The sequence below is a fragment of the Aspergillus eucalypticola genome, assembly GCF_003184535.1.
Source record: "Aspergillus eucalypticola CBS 122712 chromosome Unknown BO83scaffold_16, whole genome shotgun sequence".
Lineage (NCBI taxonomy): Eukaryota > Fungi > Ascomycota > Eurotiomycetes > Eurotiales > Aspergillaceae > Aspergillus > Aspergillus eucalypticola.
This window is the reverse complement of record NW_020290290.1, coordinates 339,130-366,103: the sequence shown is the minus strand read 5'-3', so window position 1 is coordinate 366,103 and position 26,974 is coordinate 339,130. Positions and strand designations below refer to the sequence as shown.

Genomic DNA, 26,974 nt, shown 5'->3' with positions numbered 1-26,974 from the left:
TTGCTGGGTTGAATTATAGTATCCATGAAGTCACATCCGGCCTTTAGTTCGACGCTTCTTACTTATCTGTTATCTCAACTTCAGTTTTGAGCACAGATCCACAACCTCATTAACATCGCCATATTATTAGGTACATAAGAGTCGCATAGCCATCGGGTTATAGTCCATCATCCCTCCAACCAATTAAGTGACCCTTCTCCACCACTCCACCTACTATCCTAGAATCCATAAACATCCTACTCAAAATCCGTCCTCGACGTAACCCCATACCACTGGTCCCAAACCCTCATCAAGTCCTGACAAGTATTCCTCACAATACCAAACGTATCCGACCCCAACGGCAACCTCAACGGCAACTCCATCCCCTTACACCTCCCCTCCCCCTTAACAGCCTCAACCACTAACTCAGCACCCTTCCTCGGATCTCCCGGCTGATTGCCACTCCACTCCAAACAACCATCATACGCTCGCTGATTCATCTTCATACTCCGACAAGCGATTCGGATTCCGGTACTGAATCACCCCGGGTGCCATGACCTGCGTGCGAAAATGCCCGTACGTCAGAATCGACACTCGGATATTGAACGGCGCCACTTCCGTCGCCAGAACCGGCACCATACCCTCGATCATCCCCTTGGGGCCTACGTAGGTCCCCGCACAGGGAGTGGCGTGGTAGGTGCCCACGGAGCTGGAGAAGAGGATGGTTCCGGACTTGCGAGCACGCATGTGAGGGAGGAGCGCGCGGGTGGGTGGTGAGGGTGAAGGGGCCGAGGGCGTTGATGCGGATGGAGTTGAGGAGGAAGTCGTCTCTATAATTTTTTCAGTGAAGATAGTCATAAACCCAAGAGTGTAGGGACATACGTCATTTCTTCGAAGGTAGATATGTCAATGTATCCCGCGTTGTTGACTAGAACGTCTATCGGTCCGTACTTGTCCCAGATGTCTTGGGCTTGTTTCTTGATCGCTTCCTCCGGAGATGCCATATCAAGTTCGTGGACTGCTGCACCAGCATCTTTGAGGGAGGAGGGACGGTCGGTACCGCTGACGCCTTTGCTGCCGCGGGCTGTGGCTACGACTTTATCGCCCTGTTGATAATGTTTAGCTCATATATCTCGATTTTTGGTGATGTTTTCAAGGAGAGAGAAACGTATCTTATCAAGAATAGTCCGCACTAAAGCCTCCCCCAGGCCAGAGGAGCAGCCAGTAACAAGCCAGGTGAGTTGCTGTCCGGCCATGATGTTATAAAGCAGAGCGCAGCTGGAACGATACGATGGAATTATTTAGCCTCGGTCAGTTTCCCGGGTCTTTCATTTATGAGTTGGATAACATTCATTAAACCCCACCTTGAGCTTGGATAGCCTTCGGTCTAAACAGGTAGGACTTTCTGGCCAGTTAGCCAATTGGTAGTCCTGGAGGTGTCGGATTCAGTTTGCATACCCCGCTGTTAAATTGGACGCCCGAGACTTGGTCCTATACGGATCATATGCGAAGTGGAACCCTCTACGATGCACATTGGCATTGAGAGTAATGCAGAGACTATGCAACTCCACGGCATACGAGAAATCTGATCAGAGTAGATGACGTCAATACCTATCAAAAGAGAAGGTAACTTTAAAGGATGAACACCACGGTTGTCGAGCCTGCTATGCTTCTTTAGGGTCGGGCCGAGGTGAGCCCCAGCTCCACCACTATTACTAACAACCACCATCACCACAGCTTTCTACTATGCGTTCGTACTTCAGGGTGCACTTATTCCTAAAGTGAGTAGCCTAGGATCTAATTATCTAGTGTCTTAGAGTTGTTAGGTGGGTTATGTGAGCGACAGAAATTGTTGAGAAGAAGTCGAGCAGGATGAGGTATCTTCTTTGCAAGCATTAAGTGTTCAATCTGCCTATTATGCAAGGTATCAACAAGATATCAGACCGATATACATTAGAAGTTACAAAACCCAATGCCGACCAGCCAGCCGCCGCAAAGATCGACAAAGAAGATGAATAGTAGAGTGAGACAAAGGCTCACTCCACAATCTCAAACTTCACATCCCTCTCCACTCCAAACGTCTCCTTCCAATCATCCCACAACTTCGTCAACTCCTGCACGTACGTCTCATGCAACTTATCAACATACTTCTCATCCATATCCCACCTCTGCTGCACAACCTCAATCGGCTTGCCGACAACAACATTGAGTGGCTTCCTATGCGGACAAAACAACCCAAACCTGCCCTTCGAAAACGCAACCTTGTGACCGACCGCAAACTCCCACGCTCTCGCCACCAACCCCAGTGCCGAGGACGACTTTGTATCAATCAAATCAAACAGCTCGTTCTCTCCGAACGCAATAACAGGGACTAAGTCCGCTCCTGTCTCGACCGCGACGCGGACAAAGCCCTTGCGAATCTTGATCGCAATCCCCATGGTGCCCGGCTTGGCGATGTTATACTCACGACTCCCGCCAACAGTGATGGTGATGGACCGGCCCATGCCTCGCTCGTCATGTCCACCGCGAGTGAGGTGCTTGATGCATGAGGTGCGGGAGACGCCGCTTGCCCCCGTCGCGAGGAGGTATTCGCGCAGGAGGGGTTGGTAGAAGAAGCCGTCTTTGACGAGCAGAGTGTTGGTTAGTCCTGGGAAGAGGGAGGAAAAGCCGACGCTGTCAGCGGCGAAGGAGCCAAATGCCCCGCGCAGGGCAATGCCGTGCGGGTGGTAGCCGAAGATGTATTTTCTTCTTGGGGATAGAGGAGCGGAGCGGTAAAGAGTGAGAGGGAAGTAAGAGGCGAAGGCCTTCCAGATGAAGGATGTTCGGAACGCTTCGTTGCGGTAGGGCAAGGTGCCGGATTTGTGGGCCTTGGAGATGAATTTGATGTAGAGGATGTAGAGGAGGACGACCAGGCGGAGACGGGGAATCAGGAGGAAAGAGTAGCCCAGTAGAGGGAGGTGGAACCAGGTGGTGCAGAGGAGGATCATGAGGATGGATTCGGCCATGTCGGTCAGGAAGGGTCTGTTGGTTGGTTAGATGGAATCTTATAGCGTTGCGGGGGTGGGATAAGGGAAGGAAGGGGACTTACTTGGATGCGCCTTTGCCCTCGGTCTTAGGCATCTGCACAGTTTGGAGGGTCTGGCCTGCACGATTCTTGATCTCGTACAATCGTGGCTGATTCTCTGGGTCGGCTTCAGGAATGTGGATTGCTGTCGCTTTCTCGGGGTTACGTGCCAACTCTGCAATCTTTTCTGCAGCAGCGACGCGACCCTCTTTCTTGCAGAGCTTGGCAATTTCTGTTGCTTTCTCCTTGTAAGAGCGTTTGCTCATCACCTTCAGCAGTCCTTTGCTCAATTCTTTAGCGCTGATGTTGGGAGCACGGCTCTTGTTGCCGTAGACTCCAATGCCTAGCCATTCCGCCCGAGCAGCGTTCTCATAGCAGTCTTGCCATGCTGGAAGGACGATGTGGGGAACACCATTTCTGAGAAAGTTACGATACATCCGATGACACGAATCTGAGGGGCAACTTACTGAATAGCTTCGTACCACGAGTTGGCACCGCCGTGGTGAACGGAGCAGACAATCTGGCCCGTTTGCAACATGGCCATAGGCTCCACCTCGAACCACGGGCGGATCAGCACGCTTCCCTCGTCGGTCTCCTTTTTGAGAGGCTCGATGGAGCGGCTGTAAATGTCATCTTCATCATGTGGATGCTTGGGCAACTTCCACAGGATCTGCACTTTCTCGCCCTTCCAAGCATTGAGAAATCCCTTTAAGCCAGTTGCAATCTCCTCAGCAACTTTGGGATCAGGTGCATACAAGGTTCCGAGATTGACGAGGATAGTTGGGGCCTGCTTCAGCCACTTGTGCATCTGAGGATCCTGCTTCTCGACCGAAGCGGTGGGAAGCAGGATTGGCCCAGCCGGGAGGATATTCTCAGGCATCTTGCTGAATGGCCAATCCAGCTCTTTCAGGCCTGGGGAGATGTGGTATCTATCCGGACGCCAGGCATCAGCAAACGGAAAGCGACCGTGAATCTTGTGCTTAATGCGCCATTCACGAATCTCCCGACGTCGTCCACTGCCATGGTACATCTTGGCCGTCTTGAGAACAGCCATGATGTTGAGCGGGATGAGATGCCAGGGGACGGGGTATGGAAAGCCAGTTCCAGGTCTATTATATCAGCAATTGACTAACCATACAGAGGGAAGATACTCACAGAGGGTATTTCCATAGAGCGGCCGAGTTGGGTTGCATTCCAAGCACAATGTGACTCAGGGAGGTTGTGTTAATTAAAATGGCCGTATGGCCCGTGTTGTAGGCAGCATCTCTGCCTTGAAGGAAGAAGAAGTCAATTGCAATCGTCGATGGCTTGACCTCCTGGATGATCTCGACGCAACTCTCATAGATGTCAACATATTCCTCCTCCGTCCAACCCCAGATGTCTTCACACAGAGACTGGAAGCCAAGGACAGCACCATGGTAACCCGGGGGGTGAAAGGCACCACGCTTGCCTGTGCGGATGAAGACATCGGTGTTGGAAGGACCCCTTACAGGGTAGAAATGAATACGCGACCGGAAGGACTCGTCATAAGCAGGTGCGTTGTCTGCCAGAAGTTTCTCCACCCGGCGCTCAAGGACCGGGAATGAGCCAATATGGACTTCAACGTCTCCTTGGACGAGGAGCTCGTGCGTGATTGCCAGGATGATGTTCGTTTGACCATGTTCACTGTTGGCCAGAAAGAGGACTTTGGTAGGTTGTTTGGACATGATAGAAAAAGTAAGTATGCTCAAAGCCAGCCCCGCTGGTTGAGCAGTCAATTATAAGAAATGAAAGATTCAAGGTTCAATGATTGAGAGAAGCTTCGAAAAGAGGGTGAACGAATGACAAGAGGCGGATTGTTGGACGAAACCGCAGTGAAACAGATGGACCATGACACTACTTAAGCACATTCCAGGTCCGCGACAAGGACCCTTTTAAACTCGTGTTCTTGTGATACGTGCTGACTCCGCATTGTTTGTGGTTAATTGAGATAGGAGGTGCTTGGCGGAGGAGTTGTGAATTCACCCAAAATTGAGGAAATTGAGAAGGACGCCGGCGGAGTTTCAAGCAACGCGACCACAAATCTGGGGGTTTAGCTCCAACCCTAAACCCATCAGACCATCCCCGTCCATCCATGGTTCCACGCCGCATCAGGATCAACATGGAGGGCCACACCCTCCAACAGGATCACCTGGTTCAATCAAGCCTCAGATCATCCTCAGGTAACGGCGACTTCCCGGGAAATTACCGCGAATGGAACCTGTTCCGACAAGGTTAAATTAGGTGAACGAGAAAACACTGGCGGAGTTCCCAACCATCCATCGACAGACCCCTGTTGTCCTGCATGCCGGTCCCAGCATTGGAGACTGGAGGATGGAAAAGGAAGATGGAGAAAGGAGAACCAGAGCGGATCCCAACGAACAATTGTCTTCATCCTCCATATGGCGATGGTCGGCCAGATCATAAATAGGCCAAGTCTGAACTCTCCTGCTGCTGCTGTTTGACCAGATCCAACTTTCACTCTCTCGTTTTACTCGTCAAAATGGTGTTTGCGATGGCCTTGCCTTCGGGCCAAATGTCCGAGATTAACCCTAGCAACCTGTCCCTGCCGGTCATGGCGGTTGTCATTGTATGTCCTGCAGTAACCTGGTGATAGAGTGTTGGCTAATTGTCAGGTCCCTTGGATTTTCATTCTTTTGATCAAATATCTTCCCAAGGGTCCTACTATCAAGGGTGTTCCGGGCTCCTTCCTCGATCTTTTCTGCTGTGGTGTAGGTAGCCTATCTTTACTTGACCTACCTCTTCCTCTAACAACATACAGATTGCTACCAAGCTCAACTTTGTCACTGGACGGAGTGCACACTACTTCAACTCCCTCCATGTCTCATACGGTATGTTCATCTTGGCCGGTGCACTCTGAGAGCTACTAACTTGAGCAGGAAAAATTGTCAGGTTCGCCCCAGGACAAGCCACCACCAACACCATCAAAGGTCTTCGCAACATCTACGGCGCCGGGTCTGGCAAAGGCAGCACCTTCCTCAAGACCAGCTTCTACAAGGGCATCTCTCGCCGCAACATTTTTACGGCCAGCGACCCGGTTTACCATGCTTCCGTTCGAAAGCTGTTCAACCCCTCCATGACTCCCAACAGCATGCAGGCTCATGCAAACGTGGTTCTGGAGTGTACCTCCCGCCTCCACGATGTCATCAATGCCACCCTTAAGGCCACCGACACAATCAGTCTCAACCGGCTGCTGTACTGCCACTCCGTGGACACCGTCTCCGAAGTGCTCCTCGGCAAGTCCTTAGGCTGTTTGAAGCGAGGCAAGCCGTACTTTTGGACCGAGCAGCTCAGCCGCATTTTCTTCTGGGCCACAATCCGTGATCAGTTTGCTGGGTCCGGCGTCCCCACTATGATCAAGATGATGCTGCGCTATTTGATCCGGAAGGGTGTCCGCTCTCGTGCAGAGCAGGCTCGGATGCGACTCATTAACGAGTAAGCGGATTCCCACGATAGCGTGTTTGACACAAACGCTAATGCAGGTTATAGGCAGTTGACTGCGTCCCACACCCGTCGCGACATCATGGTCGAAGTGATGGAGAGAGCCGCCACCAGTGACCTGCCAGTGGATGAAATTGCCGAGAATTTCTCAGCCATCATGCTAGCTGGCTTTCACACCACTCAAAACGCTCTCTGTGCCACCATCTACTTTGTTCTGACACACCCTGAGGCCCATGCCAAGCTGATCAGCGAACTGCAAGCGGCGTTCGCCTCACCTGAAGATGTCTCTGGAGATGTTGCCGCGAACCTACCCTACCTGAACGCCATCATCACGGAGTCACTCCGTCTATACCCACCAGTGCCACTCGGAGGCCCGCGCGTCTCACCGGGAGCCTATGTTGATGGGACCTACATTCCAGCCGGGGTAAGTGGCCTGACATGACCTGCTCGAAAAATGAGTTTTCTGACCAGCCAATCCGTCACAGACCGAAATTTGTACATCCCTGTTTGCGCTACATCACAATCCGGAATACTTCAACGAACCATATGAGTTTATTCCTGAGCGGTGGACAGACCCCGAATCCACCGACAAGAAGGAGGCAGTTCAGCCCTTCTTGGTAGGAAGCCGGTCCTGCGTTGCCAAGTACTTTGCGAAACAGATGATGCAACTTACTTTAGCGTCATTCTTCATGGAATACGAAGCAGAGTATATTGGTTCCGTCAAGGACTGGCAGCGGGAGAGTCGCTGCTACGCCTTCTGGGAGGTGCCTGATTTGAAGCTGAAGCTCCGGAAGCGAGAGGCTATCTAAATTGGCCCCGAACTTAATTCTTTCTTTCACGAATATTCCCTATACCTTGACATGTTTCTTTCTTTTCTTGTCTTTGACCTTTTCTCTTCACCTACTTTCTTTCATTCACACTTTGTGGAATTAAGATCTGATGTTGTACCGAATTAAGATTTGATGTTGTACCGAATTAAGATTTGATGCTGTACCGAATTAAGATTTGATGCTGTACCCAGATTAAAGTTTTGGTGCAACACCAAAGTTTTCAATATAACATTAAGGAACGAAAAATTTTTGAAGTTTTCATCCGAGGAATTTGATACATCAAACCGAGGCTTCTTACAAGAAACTTAAGGCAGTTAGCTGAGCTAGTGTAGAAAACGTGCTTAGACCAACCTGAACAAGTCCAATGGCATCTGCCAGTCAACGACTTCAAACGGCGGCGCGGGACCCAAATTTGAGGCAACTCCCACCAGTCCTCACCCAACCCCATTTTCAACAAGATGCGCCCGAACCCACACCCTGAAACAAGCACACATACCCGTAGCCAAGGCCGGTAGAATTAACGGAAAGGTTGTAATATCCGACATACGGATCTACGGCTGAAAGGGTTGAGGTTTCAGGCATGCATGCAGCGACACATGGTTATCTCGCAGCCCTAATATTGGGTTTCTGGCCGTGTGCCTGACGATCCCGTTCGGCTTGAAACGCTGGTTTCCACACGGGCCATGTCCCTGGTTAACCCATCTTTGGTCTTCTGATAATTAGAATTCCTGCAAATTTACCACGAACTCGTGCACCGTTGGACGGGTGGGAATGCGAATAAGGATGGTCGGATCTGCTGGGGATCCGTGGGATTCGCTGCAGTTCACCTCGTGCTGTGTTTACCATTTCTGAGGTTTCAAGTATAGGGGTTTCTTCTTCCTTGTTTCTGGACTTCTTAGAGATTCTATGACTTGATTCTGTTTATGTGACGGATAGATTGGATCCGGTCTCTGTCCGATTGTTGTACTGGGCATTTCTGTTCAGCTGCGACTCGTCTGGTCGTTGTGCCATCTCTTTCTGTCGGTCTGTTGCTTTTCTTGCTACAATACACTAATAGTAATGTCCGCTTGATGGCATATGCTGGTAGTCACCATCTTTCGACATCATGAAGTGGAAGGAGGACATTTGTCTGGAAGAACTTCCTAAGGTGAGTGTTACTATACCATACTGTCTGAAACCCGCTGTACAACTGACACACGCCATAATAGTCTCCGGACACAGATAGCACTGCCATCTCTCTGTCCGACGCCGAGAAGGAAATCCTCGACAAGCAGGTGAATGCGCCCGCATCTGAACCTGGCTTCTTTGGCATCTACCGATATGCCAGTCGCTTGGACATATTCCTCATTATTCTCAGCTCGGTCGCATCTGTAGCAGGAGGGGCTGCTCTACCATTGTTCACCGTGAGTACATCTGTTCTCTATCTTCAGCAATGTCTTAACCGTCATAGGTCCTCTTTGGCAACCTCACCTCAACCTTCCAAGACATCGTCGCAGGCACCATCACCTACGAGCACTTCCATAACGAGCTCAACCGATATGTCGTCTACTTTATCTACCTCGCCGTCGCCGAGTTCCTAACCATCTACATTGCGACCGCCGGCTTCATCTACACCGGTGACCATGTCGTCCAGCGCATCCGCGTGGAATACCTGCGCGCCATTCTGCGTCAGAACATTGCTTTCTTTGATAACCTGGGAGCAGGCGAAATCACTACCCGCATTACGGCAGACACGAACCTAATTCAGGATGGAATCTCCGAGAAAGTCGGCCTGGCGCTGACTGGGTTATCCACCTTTGCTACGGCATTCATCATCGCCTACATCAAGTTCTGGAAGTTGGCCTTGATCTGTAGTTCCACCCTTATTGCCCTGCTGGTTATCATGGGTGGAGGGTCTATGTTCACCATGGTGTATAGCAAGAGATCGCTTGACTGTCAGGGTCGTTGCGGTAGTTTTGCTGAGGATATTCTGGACTCCGTGAGGACGGTCGTTGCCTTTGATGCTCAGAATGTACTGGCTGCCAAGTACGACGCCCATTTGCTTGAGTCTGAGGGGCCTGCCAGAAAAGCGCAGATCACGTTTGCCATTATGGTGGGGGCCTTGCTCTCCTGCATCCATCTGAATTACGGGTTGGGTTTCTGGCGCGGAAGTATCTTCCTCGTGCATGGAGATAGTGGTGTCCAAGCTGGTGATATCCTCACCATCCTCATGTCTATTATGCTGGGATCGTACCATCTGGGAAACGTTGCTCCGAACACGCAGGCCATCTCGAATGGCGTGGCTGCGGCATCCAAGCTGTACAGTACCATTGATAGGCCGTCGCCCCTGGATGCGTCGTCAGATCACGGTCTGAAGCTCGGCCACATCAAGGGCAACATTGTCCTGCAGAACATCAGACACGTCTACCCGTCGCGGCCTGAAGTCATTGTTGCCAATGATCTGAGTGTCTACATTCCAGCCGGGAAAACGACAGCATTTGTTGGGCCCTCAGGTTCCGGCAAGAGTACAGTCATCGGTTTGATCGAGCGGTTCTACAATCCCGTCGCTGGACGAATAACCCTTGACGGACATGACCTGCAGACCTTGAATTTGCGCTGGCTGAGACAACAAGTCTCTCTAGTATCTCAAGAGCCTCGGCTTTTTTCCGCCAGTATCTACGAAAACATCAAGTTCGGGCTGATTGGGTCCGACTTTGAGAATGAAACCGAGGCACAGATTACCAAGCGGATTCACGATGCTGCTCGCATGGCCAACGCACATGACTTCATCATGGCACTTCCCAACCGGTACGATACGAACATCGGGTCCTTCTCGCTGTCTGGTGGCCAGAAGCAGCGTATTGCTATCGCACGAGCGATCGTCAAGGATCCTCGTCTGCTGCTGCTCGACGAAGCGACTTCAGCACTGGACGCAAAGTCGGAGGAAATCGTGCAATCAGCGCTGGACAAGGCCACCAAGGGCCGTACGACCATTGTCATTGCCCATCGCCTCTCCACGATCAAAGAGGCACATAACATCGTAGTCCTCGTCAACGGCCACATCGTCGAGCAAGGACCACACGGAGAGCTGATGGACCGGAGAGGCGTCTACTGCGACATGGTCGAAGCGCAGCAGATCAAACAGCGGGACAAGAAGCGGCAGGAGTCGATGACATTCTTCTTTGACGACGACTACACCACCTATCCCATGGGTGATCAAGACAATCTAAGCGATGATGGCTCATTAGTCGGGCTCAAGTCCGGCAGAAAAAGCCGACGACCTCGCAGCCGAATGTCCATGTTCATCCCCGCGCTGCCGACAAAAGTCAAACAGACCTTCTCTCTGTGGTCGCTATTCAAATTTTTGGCATCATTCAACCGCCCCGAATGGCCAATCATGTCCCTAGGTCTCGCTGCCTCCATCGTCGCAGGCGGCATTCAGCCTTCTCAAGCCGTCCTCTTCTCCAAAGCCGTCAGCACCCTCAGTCTCCCACCATTCGAATACCAAAAATTACGCCATGACGCCAATTTTTGGTCCCTAATGTTCCTCATGATGGGCATGATCACCCTCTGCATCTACAGTCTCCAGGGGACCCTCTTCGCCTACAGCTCCGAGCGCATGATTTACCGCGCCCGCAGCCAAGCCTTCCGGGTTATGCTGAACAAAGACATTTCCTTCTTCGACCGCGATGAAAACACAACTGGTGCCCTGACCTCCACACTCGGCGCTGAAACCAAGCAACTAGCCGGTATCAGCGGTGTCACACTGGGCACCATCCTCATCGTCTCCGTCAACCTGGCCGCCTCCCTGGTTGTGGCTCTAGCAATGGGTTGGAAACTCGCCCTGGTGTGCATCTCCGCTGTCCCAGTGCTCCTCGCCTGCGGCTTCATCCGCGTCTGGATGCTCGACAGAATCCAACGTCGCGCTAAAACGGCGTACCAAAAATCAGCCAGTTCCGCTTGTGAAGCAGCTTCCGCTATCCGCACGGTCGCTTCTTTGACTATGGAACCGGAGGTGCTGCAATCCTACGAATCGCAGCTCCATAAACAGTTGCGAAGCGACATCTTCCCCATAATCAAGTCCTCTGCTCTATATGCTAGCTCCCAGGCCCTGCCATTTCTATGTATGGCGCTCGGGTTCTGGTATGGAGGCTCCCTACTTGGAAAGGGCGAGTACTCCCTGTTCCAGTTCTACGTCTGCTTCAGTGAAGTCATCTTCGGCGCGCAGGCCGCAGGGACGATCTTCTCTCACGCCCCGGATATGGGCAAGGCCAAGAACGCTGCTGTGGAGTTCAAGAAACTCTTTCGCAACAACAACCCCACTACTTCTGCCATAAACAGCTATCGATATGGACCCCCTGTCCACGTTGCTACCATGCAGGGAGAAGTTGAGTTCCGCGAAGTGTCATTCCGGTATCCCACGCGTCTGGAACAACCTGTTCTGCGCCACCTGAATCTCACCGTCAAGCCAGGACAATATGTCGCTCTGGTGGGGTCGAGTGGTAGTGGCAAAAGTACTATCGTTGCGCTGTTGGAACGGTTCTATGAAGCACAAGTGGGTGAGATCTACATTGACGGGCGGAACATCAATGCGTTGGACAAGAAGTCGTATCGCAGTCATTTGGCGCTGGTCAGTCAGGAACCGTCGCTGTTCCATGGTACCATTCGGGAGAATATCCTCCTTGGTTGTACGGATAAGGAGCACGTGTCGGAGGATATGGTAGTCAAGGCGTGCAGAGATGCCAACATTTATGATTTTATCATGTCGTTGCCGTAAGTCCCCCTTTCACTTTCTCTACGCTATATGTGGTTGCTGATGAAGAAACAGACAAGGCTTCGACACCCTCGTTGGCAACAAGGGAGGCATGCTGTCAGGTGGGCAGAAACAGCGTATCGCTATTGCCAGAGCGTTGATCCGTAACCCCCGCATATTGTTGTTGGATGAGGCGACTTCCGCGCTGGATTCCGAGTCGGAGAAAGTGGTGCAGGCTGCGCTGGACGCAGCTGCAAAGGGAAGAACCACTATTGCGGTAGCCCATCGTTTGAGTACGATTCAACGGGCAGATATGATATATTTCTTGGAACAGGGAGAGGTAATTGAGTGTGGGACACATAAGGAATTGTTGAGGCGCAGGGGACGGTATTATGAGATGGTCAATTTGCAGACTTTGAGGTGATTGTACTAGCGACTTGGTGGATAGTTATGGGATATGCGATGGCGTTAATGGCAATGTATATCAAGGGTGTAATGGGAAATAATGGATTCATTTCGAATTTGTACATATTCTTGGAAGGAGTAGCGTTTCATATTTATCCTCGGCGATAACTATCGGAGATAAGATAAGAATCGTCTTCCACTAAACCATATCCATAAAAGTATTTACTGCATCTGGCTAGTGCGGGGTGCTTACCTCATCCACCCAAATGAGCCCAACTTTTTTGAATCAATAATTGCATCCAAATCCCCCCGCAACTTCCCCCTCCATCCCCGTATCTATACCCCCTTTTTCACGCCCACACCCATCACAATGGCTCTCCCCGCCTACAAGACCACCTTCCTAGAGTCCTGCCTGTCGGCCAATGTGCTGACCTTTGGCACCTTCACCCTGAAGTCGGGTCGCCGTACGCACCCCTCCGGCACCCGCGGCATCTAACTTGAAGACATACTGATGGTTCACAGACTCCCCCTACTTCTTCAACGCCGGCATCTTTAACACCGCCTCTCTCCTCTCCGCTCTCTCCACCGCATATGCCCACACTATCATCACCTTCCTCGCCGAGAACCCTTCCATTCCTAAGCCCGACATCATCTTCGGGTACATCCCCCTCTCCCCCCGCTCCCTCACCCCCCACTAACAGAGTCATGTAAAAAACAGCCCCGCATACAAAGGCATCCCCCTCGCCTGTGCTACCCTTCTCGAACTGAACCGCATCGACCCCGCCACCTGGGGCAGCGTGTCGTACAGCTACAACCGCAAAGAAGCGAAGGACCACGGCGAGGGCGGCAACATTGTTGGCGCCGCCCTGAAGGGCAAGACGGTGCTTGTGATTGACGATGTCATCACGGCCGGTACCGCGATGCGCGAGACCCTCAACCTGGTCGCGAAGGAGGGCGGCAAGGTTGTTGGATTCACTGTTGCTCTGGACCGCTTGGAGAAGATGCCCGGACCTAAGGACGAGAATGGAGTCGAGGACGACAAGCCCAGAATGAGTGCTATGGGCCAGATTCGTAAGGAGTATGGTGTGCCCACGACGAGTATTGTTACTCTGGACGACTTGATCAAGTTGATGCAGGAGAAGGGCAATGAAGCCGATATGAAGAGGTTGGAGGAGTATAGGGCTAAGTATCAGGCTAGTGATTAGGGTGGTATAGGTGATTGGTTGGTGGATTGGGGGTGTGGGTTGTGTGCGTAGGAATGAAAAGTTGTATGCATAGGGGCCGGGAGAAGTGCGTAAAGATGGTTACGAGATGTCTAATGTCAGAAATGAGAACAAATGACTCTTTGGCGAATAGTCCTTGTTTCTAGCTGGATTAGTACGGAGAGATGCTGGACTCGCCATGAGGCTAGCACAGTCGGTGGTGCCCATATTCCCAGGCTTGAAGTGGCCGACGCACGTTTGGCTGACGTGGTGGTGCATTAATGGGGACTATGTCGGCCTCTATGGCGTGCTGCAGTCAGTAGAGCTCGGACTGTCGCATGCACTATGACGCCCTAAGGGAATCTACTACTACTTGGTCACAGGAGAACTCCTGAAAAGGGTGCGTGGGTGATTGACACGGTATTCCCCCTGTATATTGTTCGAATCACGCGGTTACTCTGAACATTTATCGTGATCAAGGGGACAAAAAAGCCAACCTGATAACTGGCGAATTCTCGCACAGATCATGTAGTCAGCGCAGAAGCGCCCAAGTGGATGGGAATCGTTCTCATTTACAAGATTACTTTGAAAAATCCTCGATATTGAATGTCTGGTAGTCTGGATGATCTTTCCTTTGATTTCTTGGGCGAGCTTTCCAGAAGAACTCAGTTCACCAACTGATTCTCTTCTTGACGGTGGTTGGGTTTGATACAACGACCATAAAACTACTTTCAACACGGACTAGATTATCATCTGCATGCTATAATTTCAATGAGTCCTGAATTGGAAGTGGATAGCTTCAAACTTATGCGTATCTGTCACCGACAAGTTGGAGGTAGTGTTGATGCGGTTATGACAGATCTATATATTTGACGGTAACTGTTATCCACTACTAGATACCCTGCTGTAACTGTTACCGCCCGCTATTACTTTGTAGTGGCATGTCAATCGCAGAATGGTCTCGGCCCGTGTTCTGATTTCCGGTTTCGCTTCTAACCAGTGATATATCGGAGTCAGGCCCTTTGTTTCTTGCAGGATTCTGTTCGGAGTTTTCTCGAAGCTGAGCAGTCCACCTATCATTTGGCCTCTCGGGATAATCTCGGCACCGAACCATCTCCGAGATGCAGATTGACGCATGGTAGCTATCAGCCACATTCTGGAATGCTCGTAATCGGGACCTGCCTGTTGCGCGATTAAGCATCCCGTCCCTGGTTGAGTTGATGGAACTGCAGATTTTTATTCACTCAGCTAGGGGATGACGTGTTTCGATGCATTGGTGTTACTGCAGTGAGATTGACTCGGAGCTTCGTGCCGTGCAACATCGGTATGGTCGTACAGCAGGTAGATTGCTGTCACTCGATTGATGCACTCGTGATTTACCTTGTGTAAAGAAGCTCCCTGCTGTGAAACCGCACTTGTGAAGTAACAGGGTAGTTCAGCTGTGGTGTGACAGACACAGCTGCGGCTCTGAGATAAACCCATGCAATCTGGATTATCTGGATTGCCCCTGACTACTTAGCCATCTGTTAACCTGGAATGTCAGGTTCATTGTAAGGGTTGAAAGGAAGAAAATTTCTCACTTTTGACTGTAGCTAACCTGTTTATCAGGTCTATCGGGAACGGCATCAGCCCAATGGCGGCACCGGCGATAGCTCGGCATCGGAGATGGATCGGCGTGTCATATACATGGAAACATCGGATTAAGTATATAAAGCCCTACAGTTCCAGTTCTATATACCATCAAAATCAGCTCAACTGCAATAGTCTATTCCATATAGACAATCCCATCTAGAATTAATAATAATTACATCATGTCATCGACACCAGAGCCGGCCAATGGCCCATCCCATCCCACCCTATACAGGACAGAAACGAGGCAATCCCTCGAGAACCGCGGAATATCAGAGAAAGCACCACCGACAGACTACAACTATCCCGATGTCGGTAGAGAAGAGGACCCTGTCTTCCCAGAAGAATACACCGTCGAGACCAACACCGGCCTTGTCCCCGAACGAACCCTCGAACAGATGCGCTCCCGCACATCGTCACATCACACATCAAGCTCCGACATCGAGAAAGCCAAAGAACCAGCAGAATTCGTCACCTTCACCATCAATGATCCCGAGAATCCCTTTAACTGGTCTCGTACATACCGCTGGTATGTTACAATGATCGCCTCTCTCCTCGTCGTCTGTGTCGCCTACGGCTCCGCCATCGTCACCGGTGGCCTCGGCCTCATCGAGGAGAAGTACCACGTCTCCCTCGAAGTCGCGACCCTCACCTGCTCCATCATGGTCTGCGGATTTGCCGTCGGCCCTCTTCTCTGGTCGCCTCTGTCCGAAATAATTGGCCGCCGTCCCGTCTACATCGTCTCCCTCGCCCTCTACACCATCTTCAACATCCCCTGCGCCCTGTCCCCCAACATCGGTGGCCTTCTCGTCTGCCGCTTCCTCTGCGGTGTCTTCTCTAGCTCCGGTCTCTCTCTTGCCGGCGGCACAATTGCTGACATTTGGAACCTCGAAGACCGCGGCATGGCCATCGCCTTCTTCGCCGCAGCCCCCTACTGTGGACCTGTCATCGGTCCCATCGTCTGCGGCTGGATCACCGTCGGCGCCCACCGTCTCGACCTCTTCTTCTGGACTAACATGGCCTTTGCCGGCGCCGTACTTATTCTCGTCGCTCTCATCCCAGAGACCTACGCCCCCGTAATTCTTAAACGCCGCGCTGCCCGTCTCCGCAAAGAAACAGGAAACCCCAACATCATCACGGAGCAGGAGAAGCACAAGCTCACCCTGCACGATATCATCCGCACCAGCCTCATTCGCCCCATCACCATGATCCTGACCGAACCCGTCCTCGATCTCATGTGCATGTACATCGTGCTCATCTACAGCATGCTCTACGCTTTCTTCTTCGCCTACCCAGTCATCTTCGGAAAGCTGTACAACTACAACGACGGCCAGATCGGACTGATGTTCATCCCTATTCTCATCGGCGCGGGCTTCTCCCTCCTTTTCACACCCCTCATCGAGAAACACTTCCACCGGATATGTCTCTCCCGTCCGCCCACACCGGAGGATAGACTCATCGGGGCGCTGATTGGTGCGCCGTTCGTTCCTATCTCGCTTTTTATTCTCGGTGCTACTTCGTTCAAGCATATCATTTGGGTCGGGCCGGCCTCATCGGGGATTGCGTTTGGGTTCGGCATGGTGCTGTGTTATTATGCAGTCAATAACTATATCATTGATAGTTATCAGAAGTATGCAGCTTCGGCGCTGGCTGCAAAGGTGTTTTTGAGATCGGGTGGCGGTGCGGCGTTCCCGTTGTTTATTACCCAGATGTATGATAGATTGGGTTTGCAGTGGGCGTCGTGGTTGTTGGCGTTTATCGGAGTCGGGATGGTGTTCATTCCGTATGTGTTCTATTTGTTTGGGGGGAGGTTGAGGGGTAAGTTGGGAAGGAAGGAATAGAACTTGGGATGGAAATTAAATTGGAGATGTGGTAATGAGCTGATAGATAACTAGAACGAGTATATAGATAGAATAATGTGTTACACCTTTTCATTTCAGAAATTTTCCTATTCTGCTACGCTTTGTTTTGTCCCTTATCTCATATGGTTGTCGAGTTCTTTTTCAGCTTTGCTCATGCTTGCTTTTTTTGGGGTGCCAACCTCGCCTAGTCTTAGGCATCCATGCAGATCGAGACACTGCCAAGTTATGAGTGCGCTGATATAAAGCTTAAGCTTTCTTTAAACTTTCATCGATTGTGTTCTATCAAATCGGAGACTTCTGGTGTCACACAGTGTTTTGACTTCATTCGGCTTTCACATTTCTTTTCTTCAGCACAGACGGTGGCGTAAAGATTGAGAACTATCGTTAATCGATTTACTGCCGACATGACTTGGTTTACCGGTGCACGAGACACGTCTGATAAAGGTTGGCATTTTGATGCTGTCAGTCTCTTGGCTGTAATTGGGGAGTCCATTATCGAGAGGCAGAAGCATCTTATAGTGGCTTCACCATTTAGTGTTCTCCCGCGACTTTTACCGGCGCCACAAGCCATCTTGAACACGGATTCGACAACCCAGCTGCCACCGTTTGAGAATGTGTCTGTTACTAGTTTATATTCAGAGATAACTGCCAATCAATTGGGTTATTTCGCTGGCCTTATTCATTCGGTCGACAAATTGGAACCATTTGACTTTCGCGTTTATTGCATTCGTCACTCGGAACGCTACATCACTGAAGCCAACAGCGATAGACTGAAAAATTATCATAAACCCACTAGAACGCGGATCGGGCTAAAGTTGCTCTGTCCCATGAATATTCTGACCTTGGCATCTGTTCTCTGGACAATTGGTTTGGCTGTTTGGTCGATTGTCCTCCACGATGGTGTCGGCTTGCTTGCCATAATCACTATGTCAATATCCAGCAGCCTTTCATGTCTTTCACAGCAATTATATCCAGAACTGGAGAAAACTTCAAGACACACCAACGATTCGAAAGGGGACCTTGTTATCAATACCCGAAATGGGGCTTTTATTGTCGTTCAGTGCACCGTGGATATTGCCCGGGAACTGTATCTCGAGCAAGAACGGTACAGATATACCTTACGGCCGGACGCAACTCTCTTCAAAGTTCTGATGGGAGCCAGCACCATTCTACTTATGGTCTCTGTGCTTCTCTCCAGTAACTGCGGATGGACAATGCAGACAGCTATTGCTGTTACTTACATCTTGTTGAATCTGTGTTACTGGGCTCTTCCCGTGTTATTTGATGCGCGACTCTTCTGGGATGTAGCTGCTCTTTATGAAGTGGAGGTGAAGAACCAGAGGTGTAACGATAATTATACGGTCGCACTCTGGAATGCAATTCAAGAAACAGGCGAGGTTGGTTGGGTTCGAACAGCTCACTTATTACCTGATTCAGAAGTATGGGATCATTGGTTGGAGGAGGCAAAGGAAAATATCGACAATAAACACTGGGATCCTGAAGAGTCAAAGGACCGATGGATGACAGCGGCATTATAACATCGACTCCCTAAAACAGCAGTTGTTTGATAGACTAATGCAATGATTATACACCATTTGCTATATCACAAGGGAACACAATATCGTAACAGCTTCTACCCACCAGACTATTGGTGGATTGAGAAGTCTGATTGAGAGCTATAAGCTTGCGGCAATGGACAATTCCCCCAAAGTCAGGATTTCCGCGCGCTCTGCACATCGTATGTTTCACCTTAGGTCATGAAGGGCCACCTCGCGTCATGACTCCAGGTCCTTAGGCAAATATATCAGCTCAAGTAAAGGAAAGGCTACAGTATGAGGATGGTCATCGGAGGTGACGCAAGAGCCTGCGAGAATGTGATTTAACGAGAACGTTATTAGTAATTCCTGCCTGAGAGCAGCAACGCATAATATTCCCCCTTCCGGCATTCCTGGTCTCATGAGAGCCTGATCACGAGCGTGTGCTGCTTCAGCACTATGACGGGCTACGGCTAAGTTGTGTTTCCTTGCGAATCGCTTGCTTATACTACTTCTTTCCAGTGAGTAAGTATCTTTTGATTCCCCATGCCTCTATTCGACCAGCTGGAAAGAAACATGGGTATTTCCTAAATGTGCAGGGGGGCTTTTGATAATGTTAGTTTGAGGGATCTGTAGGGGAGCTAGCGACACGTACTTTACTATGCCTTCGCAGTGCCTCGCTGCATTGACCAACTTTTTTTTAACCCCTGAATGTCAATTCTGATTTTCTTTTCTATCGCCTTCTAAGGTACATCCTCCAGTTATGCCAGATCTATAAACCTCGTGGCCGGATTGATTAATAATCCATCTAGATCACGCATGTTGTATGCTCTACTTTTATCATCCCGAATAGGTACTACCTCCGTGGTTTTTGAAAGACGACTAGTGAAACCGCGCGACAACAACAAGCCGACAATTCTCGCTGCTTCGATTGTCTTGACTGTCTCATCGCTCAGTCCTCCAGCTTCATTAGTGAAAGTGCTCCAGAAGATATCCTCCAATGTGACGTTATCGTCGTATCTCACCCAACCGCCCTTGAGATGGACCTTACTTATCAGTCGTTGGTGAGAGTGAAGGTTTAGGCCAAATGATGCAACCTCTGCTTCGGCCCAGTCCACCACCCCAACTAGATTGCATGTGATTTCGTTCACCATCATATTGCAGACACCAAAATCCCTATGTAATAACACCATAGGGAGAGAAAAGATAGCAGGCAAAGAGCTGATTGAATTCTGGATCAAGGGGCGAAATTGATTGGCAGAGAAATGTGTAGTAACTCAAGCTTGCTCTTATATTAATGATATAGACTATCGCAGTAGCTCTGATCAACGATTTGAGGTGATTTCCACGAAAGCGCAAAGAACCTAGAACGTCAATAATCAGCATTCTGGCGGGCAACGTGGCGCACGAGACATACTTTGTGACGTCGAGTACCAAATTCTTGCGCCATGAAGGAAAATCGACTGAAGTTTCGAGAAATTGATTGTTATGGGCCAGTATAATATTTGAGTAGCTAATTCCCTGTATTCTATCCATGACATAGATATAAAGGGCCTCTTTTCCCAACACATCTTCCCCAGTCTGTCCCTTAAAGACAGCCTTAGGTGCAAAACCTCCATAAATAGTGCGTGCCAAATTTACTGTTTCCATGTCTATACAAGAGAACTTGAGGCGGAATTGAGCGACAAATTCGTCTTTTGGTCCAGCATAGACGGTATAGCCGCATACTCCCTGTACAGCTACCGGAACGAATTCACCACCAAGATGTTCTCTTGCAAAAGCATCGCAGTCTGAGCGAGTCGCTGTAGTCCGCTCGAAAAAGTCAGCAATTTCCTGGTCAACAGAGTAGTCAAGGCTAGAAGTAGGCAATACGCATATGAGATTGCGGCGTTGAATGAATATGCGTGTTTAAATCATGATGCGGAGGAAAGACTCGGGCGCTAACCTTGGCTTTTATAACCCTGTGTGCAAGGGCGGATGGCTCAATCTCCAACGGCAGCTCCTACGTGATAACAGCCAACTGACTGGCGTCACTATGCTTTACGAATTGCGGTGTACATAAACTCTATTATATAGTTTGATGAGGTGGATGGTTTTCTTTCTTCTTTCAGAAGCCGGAGATACTTCAATTTCCTTATTATTCACTCCTATGATGTTTATCTAGCCGTCGTGCTACGCAGACCATGGGTACCGACTGCATTCGTAACGCTATCATTCTACAACTACGTATACCGCTATATCTGCTCTAAAATTTTATATAGAAAAAAGCTTTCTTTTTGTCTTGATCCTTTAATTTCGAGTAGCATGATGGCTGAGACCTTTGAGTATTCTCAATGAGCCATCCTTTGGCCGAAATATCTTGGAGGAGGTTTTGTAACCCTTCAGGTTTATGTAGTAATTGTTTTATGTCGGTCCTTGTTCCAGAGGCAAATCTAGTCATAGCTGGGCTAGCAATTTCATCAACCTTGCCTGTAACAGGTCTGGCTCCTTTACGTAGAGGGTGATAATGACGACAGTCAGGACGTCAGGACATGTAAGACGGCCTTGGCGACGGCGGCGATGGCAGACAATGTGGTGGTGGTGCCGGTGGAAAGCCAGGTGGAGGAGAAGCTCCAGATGATGATATCACATGAACAGGAAGGCAACCATGTTTGAGGGATTCGGCATCGTGATACTCCTACTGTAGACCACATATATTTTCTCGCTGAGTAAAAGCTTTGGGGGACTCCGAAACCTGTCTAAAACAATGCTATATAATTGATAATATAGCGGTTTCGGTTGTTGTAGGCATAGCTGACAGGATCCGTTGGTGTGGGATGTTCATGCTAACAGGGTCTTTGTTGCTTTGTATAGTGTGTGGCTTCAACGCATAGCTTTCATCACATGTTAGTTGAGGAAAATAAAGACCGCGGCAGGTATTGACCTGGTTGTGTTCAGCTATCGATAGGACCTCAGTCTCTGAGTCTACAATCTTGGGGTTCATGTTTGGTTTCAGATCTGATAAAGGTGGCTGACATTTTCCTGACTGTCCACAATTTATTATATATTTCTGCCAAACGTACCATCGTTGACAGCAATCCCATATAAGTTGTCTAATGCAGTAGTGCCCAAGACATCTAGCCGTATACACATGATTACATGGCATATGCGTCGCAGATAGCAAGTGAAGTCAGCATTGTATCAAGGTCTTCCTGACAATCGATGCCTTTGTTTTCTTTCGGATCTTGATGCGAATAATATCATGTCGATAATAATTACTATCAATGATCGAGAAGCATCACTGATGGGTCGCTTACGCAGTGGGATATTTGTGGACCGGAAAGAGACTTTATCGCCTTTGTGGAGTCTTGCCAGTCTACAACCTGTCAGGTCTCAGCAAACCGTTTGCGGCTGCTCTTTCTTGACCATGGGTTGAGTGTATCAGATCTTCCAATTTGTTTGTAATAGTAAAGAAAGGCTTATATGGTAGTCGGCAGCACTTGGGCAGTATAGCATGCATGGGCTTCATCATCATCATCCGACGAATCATTTGCAGGGTCTGTGTTGTACTTGCGTGTATGTCTGTCTGAACGGGTATATAGTTTCTTGGGCTATCCACTTGGAACTAGTAAGGATGCGGTTTCCCTTCGGAGGGTCCTAGCATATTTTTATATATGAGGAATTTTTATTTATTTAGAGAATATGAAGAGTAGCAAGATAGGAGAGCAGAAGTAGAGTTATATATTTACAGTGAAGAAGTGAATGGCTTGCAGCAGTGCATTTGCAGCATTCCTGTTCCAGTGCCATTGAGTGTATCATTGTGAATGTATTGTAGTGCTAGACCATTCATTCGAGTATTGGAGAAAGCACTCGTTATTATTCAACGTCCGAGTGACTACGACTTCATCTTAGAAGTTCACCCTGTAACTCAACCGCAAAGAAAATAGAAGTCCACAACAGACTTTCTACCAACTTTCAAAATTAGCCATCACAAGACAAGGAAGTTCTAGGGATGAATTGAGCCTCCTATACATCGCCTGCAAAAAGCCGGAAATCCCCGACACCACTCCAAATTTTCAGCCGCAGCGCACAGACAGCCAATTCGTATCCGCACGAGGTTCATGCCCAGAGAAGCGCGCGTTGGGCAGACCAAATGCTGTATAATAAGAGTTCTAACCTGACTGCCAACAAAGGAGTCATATGCGCACGGTGCTCGCCGGAACGTGATCGGGTGAGATGATGCGAGCCAATCGGGACGAGTACCCACATGGCGTATCCTTATGAGAGACATCCAAGCTGTATGGTCTCGACAAGTTCATTCCCACGGGACAAGACTCGCCAAGCTGATATTAAGTAAATGTTTATTGATATCGGCTCGGGTTCAGGCTTGTGATGAAGAGAGTCGGGTTGTTGTTACGGCATCCCGAGGCAGGGCTGATCAGGCAGTGGAGCAACATGAAGCTATCCTTACTTCGGGTGTGCAAGCAAAGCATGTGAAACCGGCAGATTCTGACGTGGTGTGCAGTACCTGCCATGCGGCGTCAACGTGGGAAGCCATTCAGCCTGATAGCGGATCACAGTTTCACTTCCACCGCATGGCATGTCTGTGCTTGGCGATGATGATTGGGTCGTCAGGGGTTACTGGATGATTCCTGATCCTTCGGCTGGAATTGCCAGATGATGGCAGCATCGGTCGGCCTCGCCGGGGATAAGCCAAGCTGACACAAGACAAGGTAAGCAGACCAGAAAGTATTGTAGCTACTGGTAGGGTTACACGTCATGTTGCTGCATGATTAGCATGGGGGGATAAGACCATGCCAATCGATCATGTTATTCACCGCTGTAGTTCATAACAAAGACTCCATTCCGATCTTATTCTACCTGGTGCATAACTTGCACAACCGCGGGAAAGTTATGCGGATTGCCACGTTCTGGAGCCGAATTCCACCGCATTTTCATTCTCTCGGACCCACCACTGATTCAGCGCCTCCATCTTCAGTTTATTGCCACACATTAAGTGGCTGTTGATATACCGCTGACTCGCCTGATCAGGGATGCCCTAACAAACTCCAACCAGATTAGCCATCCATTCCAGCGGCTCTGCATGTCACGACAAACGATTTTTCTTGCACATTATTATATCCTGCAAATTATGCATGCCGTTATCTCCGTCCAGACTATTTTAAAAACACCCCATCCGCCATGGCTTTCCCATTCTTCCTCCTCTTCACGAATTCCACCCTAGTCTCTCTTTCTTCTCGTGCAGCAACCAACTGCCATCCCCATCATGCCCGACCTCGAGGATCAATCCGAGAAGCCCACTTCTCCAGTCCAGTCCCCCGCATCTAGCACCACCACCATTGCCGCCCTCTACCCCGAAACCGATCTCGACAAGGGTATCATCGGCTGGGACGGTCAAGATGACCCCAACAACCCGCAAAACTTTGCCCCGAAACGCAAATGGATGCTCCTCGCCCTAATGAGCTCCTTTACCTTCATCTCGCCGCTGGCGTCGAGCATGTTCTCCCCCGCTATCAGTTACGTGGCCGCCGACTTTGGCGTCACCAATGAAACCCTCCTCTCCTTCAGTGTCACCATCTTCCTTCTCGGCTACACAGTAAGCTCCCCACTACCATCCCCACACCATCAACCCCTCCCCATACTAACCATCCCAGGTCGGCCCCCTCTTCATCGCCCCCTCAGCGAAATCTATGGCCGCCGCATCACTTTGAGCGCCGCAAACTGGTTCTTCGTCGTCTGGCAAATCGGCTGCGCGCTCGCCCCCAACCTCTCTGCCTTGATCGTCTTTCGTCTCTTTGCCGGCATGGGCGGCGTCGGCTGCATTACCCTAGGCGCCGGCGTCATCGCCGACCTCTTCCCCCGGACCCAGCGCGGCATGGCCACCTCCATCTGGTCCATGGGCCCCCTCATCGGGCCCGTCGTCGGCCCCATCGCCGGCGGCTTCATCGGCGAAACCATCGGCTGGCGCTGGGTCTTCTGGATCCTGCTCATTGCTAGCGGCACCATCGGCGCCTGCATCGAACTCCTCAACCGCGAAACCTACGCCCCCGTCCTAATTCGCTGGAAAACAGCCAAGCTCGCGCGTGAACTCAACCGTCCTGAACTCCGCAGCGCCTACGACATCTCCCAGGGGACGACACCCCCGACGGTCTCGCAGGCACTAAAGCAGGGTCTCCGCCGTCCCATCATCCTCATCTGCAAGAGTCCCATCGTCCTTCTCCTCTCCATATACATGGCCTTCGTCTACGGCCTCCTCTATCTTTTCTTCACGACCATCACCTCCGTCTTCGAACAGACCTACGGCTTCTCCACCGGTCTCGCGGGCCTCTCCTACCTAGGCATTGGAGTGGGCTTCTTCATCGGCATGACTGTCGTCGCAATGACCAGTGACCGCATGGTCGTCAAACTCACCGCCCGCAACAACGGCGTCTTCCAGCCCGAAATGCGTCTCCCCACTATGATCATCTTCGCCTGCTTCCTCCCCATCAGCTTCTTCTGGTATGGCTGGTCCGCCAAGTACGAGGTTCAGTGGATCGTGCCAATCATTGGTATGGCGCCGTTCGGCATCGGCATGATGGGCATCTATATGCCGATCCAGACGTACGTGATTGATTGCTATCCGGCATATGCGGCCAGTGCGAATGCGGCGCTCACGGCGACGAGATCGTTGGTCGGTGCCGTGTTGCCGCTTGCTGGGCCGAAGCTGTTTGATAGTCTGGGGCTCGGGTGGGGGAACTCGCTCCTGGGATTTTTGGCGTTGGCATTTGTGCCGGTGCCGATTTTGTTCAATCGCTATGGGCAGAAGATTCGGGAGAAGTGGGTTGTGAATCTGGATTAATGCCTCTACGGCCACTGGTGCATTTTCTTTGTGTTGTAAAAAGTTTTGGTGGGCAGATTTATAGAATATAGACGTACAGATGTGCATGTATACATTAATATGAGATATGAATAATATAACAGAGTATTATAATAGTACAATGTGATTTGAGAATTATCCAATCTCCATTAACACCTCTCCCACATCCACCCCCCTGACAACATCCGGCCAAACAGCCACAAACTCCCTCGTTATACCCCACCCCTCCTTACACATGATCATGTTTTTGAACCGCGTCTTCATGACCAAGTCATTTTTCTCGTCCCTCTCCAAGAGACTCTCTCCCCAAGGCCATCTCACCTTCATACAACACGCCAGAAACCCAAATAGATCGTCCCTCTGTCGTGAATACACCTCCCACTCGCGGATAAGAGTCTCCCTGATCTCAGGCCAGATTAACATATCCAGTGACGCCTGGTGTGGAAGACGCAGCTGCTCCTGGACGGGGTGCAGAAAGGTTGGCAGCTTGGCAAATGTCTCGGGAGTGGGGTTGAAGAGCCATTTGCTGTAGTGGTAGCCAAGCCAGCCGAAGGCGAGCCGCTCAGGGTCGCGCAGTGGGCGGCGCTGGGAGCTGATGTAGATGGCGTTGGCAAGGGGGTTGGTGTTGGTGCCGTAGAGGAGGTCGAGGGGGTGTGGAGAGGGGGGGCAAGAGATGATTGTGGATGGGGGGAGAGTGAGCCAAGGTAGGGAAGGGAAGGTGGGAAGGTCTGAGTGCAGAGGGAGGAGGGAGTAGAGATGTGGTATTGATTCTTCCTTGTTGGTTTGTGGTGGTGGTGGTGGTGGTGGTGGTGGTGGTGGTGGTGGTGGTGATAATGATGATGATGGTTTTGGTGTTGTGGTGTGTGACTGTATTGGCGGTAGTGGAAGTTGCGTCGGTGGTTGTGGTTGCAGTAGATGCGATGGGGATGATGATGGATCTTCCCACGATGTGATCAATGACTTTAGTCCCTCTTGGCGACTTCGCAAGACTTGGTTCTCTCGTTGCAGGCCCTCTATTACTTGTAGGAGATGCTGCGTGCCGCTGTTGTCGTGGTAGCGCTCGCAATGCGCCACTTTGTCTTCTAGCTGCGCGGTGTATTGCTGCTTCTTTGTGCGCAGGGTTTGTTGGGCGCGACGGTCCCGGAGACGCTTTTTTTCTGCTGAAGAGAGGGACATGCGTGCCGATGGTGCAGTAGAAGCAATTTAGTGGGAGCTGGGATAGATTCTGGAAATGAGACTAAGCCTGATATTAAGTTGTGGAATAAAGCCGGAGATAAAGTCGAGGGGACCAATGTCGGGGGTGGAGTTATGCACTGCGTCACGGCACAAGTTGTGCATGTCCAGGACAAAGGTGATTGGTGAGTGTGTGTGTGTGGAAATACCATGTGTTGTGGCAATAA

At 50.4% G+C, this 26,974-nt stretch overlaps 10 protein-coding genes across 10 annotated transcripts; 6 read left to right on the top strand and 4 right to left on the bottom strand.

Annotated features, from left to right (window-relative positions):
• Positions 1–176: 176 nt before the first annotated feature.
• BO83DRAFT_447390 (short-chain oxidoreductase) lies at positions 177–1,235 on the bottom strand (the record flags this gene model as incomplete). The annotated part of the gene is given in 4 exon segments (XM_025536643.1): positions 177–446; positions 466–807; positions 858–1,085; positions 1,173–1,235. The coding sequence occupies 4 exon segments, from the start codon at positions 1,233–1,235 to the stop codon at positions 237–239; spliced, it is 843 nt and encodes a 280-aa protein (XP_025386983.1). The 3' UTR covers positions 177–236.
• A 664-nt stretch (positions 1,236–1,899) lies between these two features.
• On the bottom strand, positions 1,900–4,749 carry BO83DRAFT_447373 (Diacylglycerol acyltransferase family; the record flags this gene model as incomplete). The annotated part of the gene is made up of 4 exons (XM_025536642.1): positions 1,900–3,000; positions 3,068–3,460; positions 3,511–4,152; positions 4,199–4,749. 4 exons carry the CDS (start codon positions 4,747–4,749, stop codon positions 2,016–2,018), a joined length of 2,571 nt encoding a protein of 856 aa, XP_025386982.1. The 3' UTR covers positions 1,900–2,015.
• An 815-nt stretch (positions 4,750–5,564) lies between these two features.
• On the top strand, positions 5,565–7,332 carry BO83DRAFT_447368 (cytochrome P450; the record flags this gene model as incomplete). The annotated part of the gene is made up of 6 exons (XM_025536641.1): positions 5,565–5,651; positions 5,698–5,793; positions 5,844–5,913; positions 5,959–6,517; positions 6,572–6,947; positions 7,009–7,332. 6 exons carry the CDS (start codon positions 5,565–5,567, stop codon positions 7,330–7,332), a joined length of 1,512 nt encoding a protein of 503 aa, XP_025386981.1.
• A 1,126-nt stretch (positions 7,333–8,458) lies between these two features.
• BO83DRAFT_447364 (putative ABC multidrug transporter) lies at positions 8,459–12,509 on the top strand (the record flags this gene model as incomplete). Its single annotated transcript, XM_025536640.1, has 4 exons — positions 8,459–8,500; positions 8,562–8,756; positions 8,804–12,105; positions 12,161–12,509. The coding sequence occupies 4 exons, from the start codon at positions 8,459–8,461 to the stop codon at positions 12,507–12,509; spliced, it is 3,888 nt and encodes a 1,295-aa protein (XP_025386980.1).
• Positions 12,510–12,800: 291 nt separating this feature from the next.
• On the top strand, positions 12,801–13,904 carry BO83DRAFT_363137 (orotate phosphoribosyltransferase). The gene is made up of 3 exons (XM_025529558.1): positions 12,801–12,954; positions 13,013–13,148; positions 13,209–13,904. Exons 1-3 carry the CDS (start codon positions 12,861–12,863, stop codon positions 13,693–13,695), a joined length of 717 nt encoding a protein of 238 aa, XP_025386979.1. The 5' UTR covers positions 12,801–12,860; the 3' UTR covers positions 13,696–13,904.
• Positions 13,905–15,441: 1,537 nt separating this feature from the next.
• BO83DRAFT_379379 (MFS transporter) lies at positions 15,442–17,264 on the top strand. Its single transcript, XM_025531495.1, has one exon. It carries the CDS (start codon positions 15,504–15,506, stop codon positions 17,160–17,162), a length of 1,659 nt encoding a protein of 552 aa, XP_025386978.1. The 5' UTR covers positions 15,442–15,503; the 3' UTR covers positions 17,163–17,264.
• Positions 17,265–17,362: 98 nt separating this feature from the next.
• BO83DRAFT_340190 (uncharacterized protein) lies at positions 17,363–18,738 on the top strand. The gene has a single exon (XM_025528573.1). The coding sequence runs from the start codon at positions 17,588–17,590 to the stop codon at positions 18,719–18,721; it is 1,134 nt and encodes a 377-aa protein (XP_025386977.1). The 5' UTR covers positions 17,363–17,587; the 3' UTR covers positions 18,722–18,738.
• Positions 18,739–19,479: 741 nt separating this feature from the next.
• BO83DRAFT_399780 (uncharacterized protein) lies at positions 19,480–21,158 on the bottom strand (the record flags this gene model as incomplete). The annotated part of the gene is made up of 4 exons (XM_025533349.1): positions 19,480–19,994; positions 20,027–20,082; positions 20,136–20,573; positions 21,037–21,158. 4 exons carry the CDS (start codon positions 21,156–21,158, stop codon positions 19,480–19,482), a joined length of 1,131 nt encoding a protein of 376 aa, XP_025386976.1.
• A 2,826-nt stretch (positions 21,159–23,984) lies between these two features.
• Positions 23,985–25,667, top strand: BO83DRAFT_379378 (MFS transporter; the record flags this gene model as incomplete). The annotated part of the gene is made up of 1 exon (XM_025531494.1): positions 23,985–25,667. The coding sequence occupies one exon, from the start codon at positions 23,985–23,987 to the stop codon at positions 25,554–25,556; it is 1,572 nt and encodes a 523-aa protein (XP_025386975.1). The 3' UTR covers positions 25,557–25,667.
• A 42-nt stretch (positions 25,668–25,709) lies between these two features.
• On the bottom strand, positions 25,710–26,781 carry BO83DRAFT_363129 (bZIP transcription factor; the record flags this gene model as incomplete). Its single annotated transcript, XM_025529557.1, has 1 exon — positions 25,710–26,781. Exon 1 carries the CDS (start codon positions 26,748–26,750, stop codon positions 25,710–25,712), a length of 1,041 nt encoding a protein of 346 aa, XP_025386974.1. The 5' UTR covers positions 26,751–26,781.
• Between the last annotated feature and the right edge of the window lie 193 nt (positions 26,782–26,974).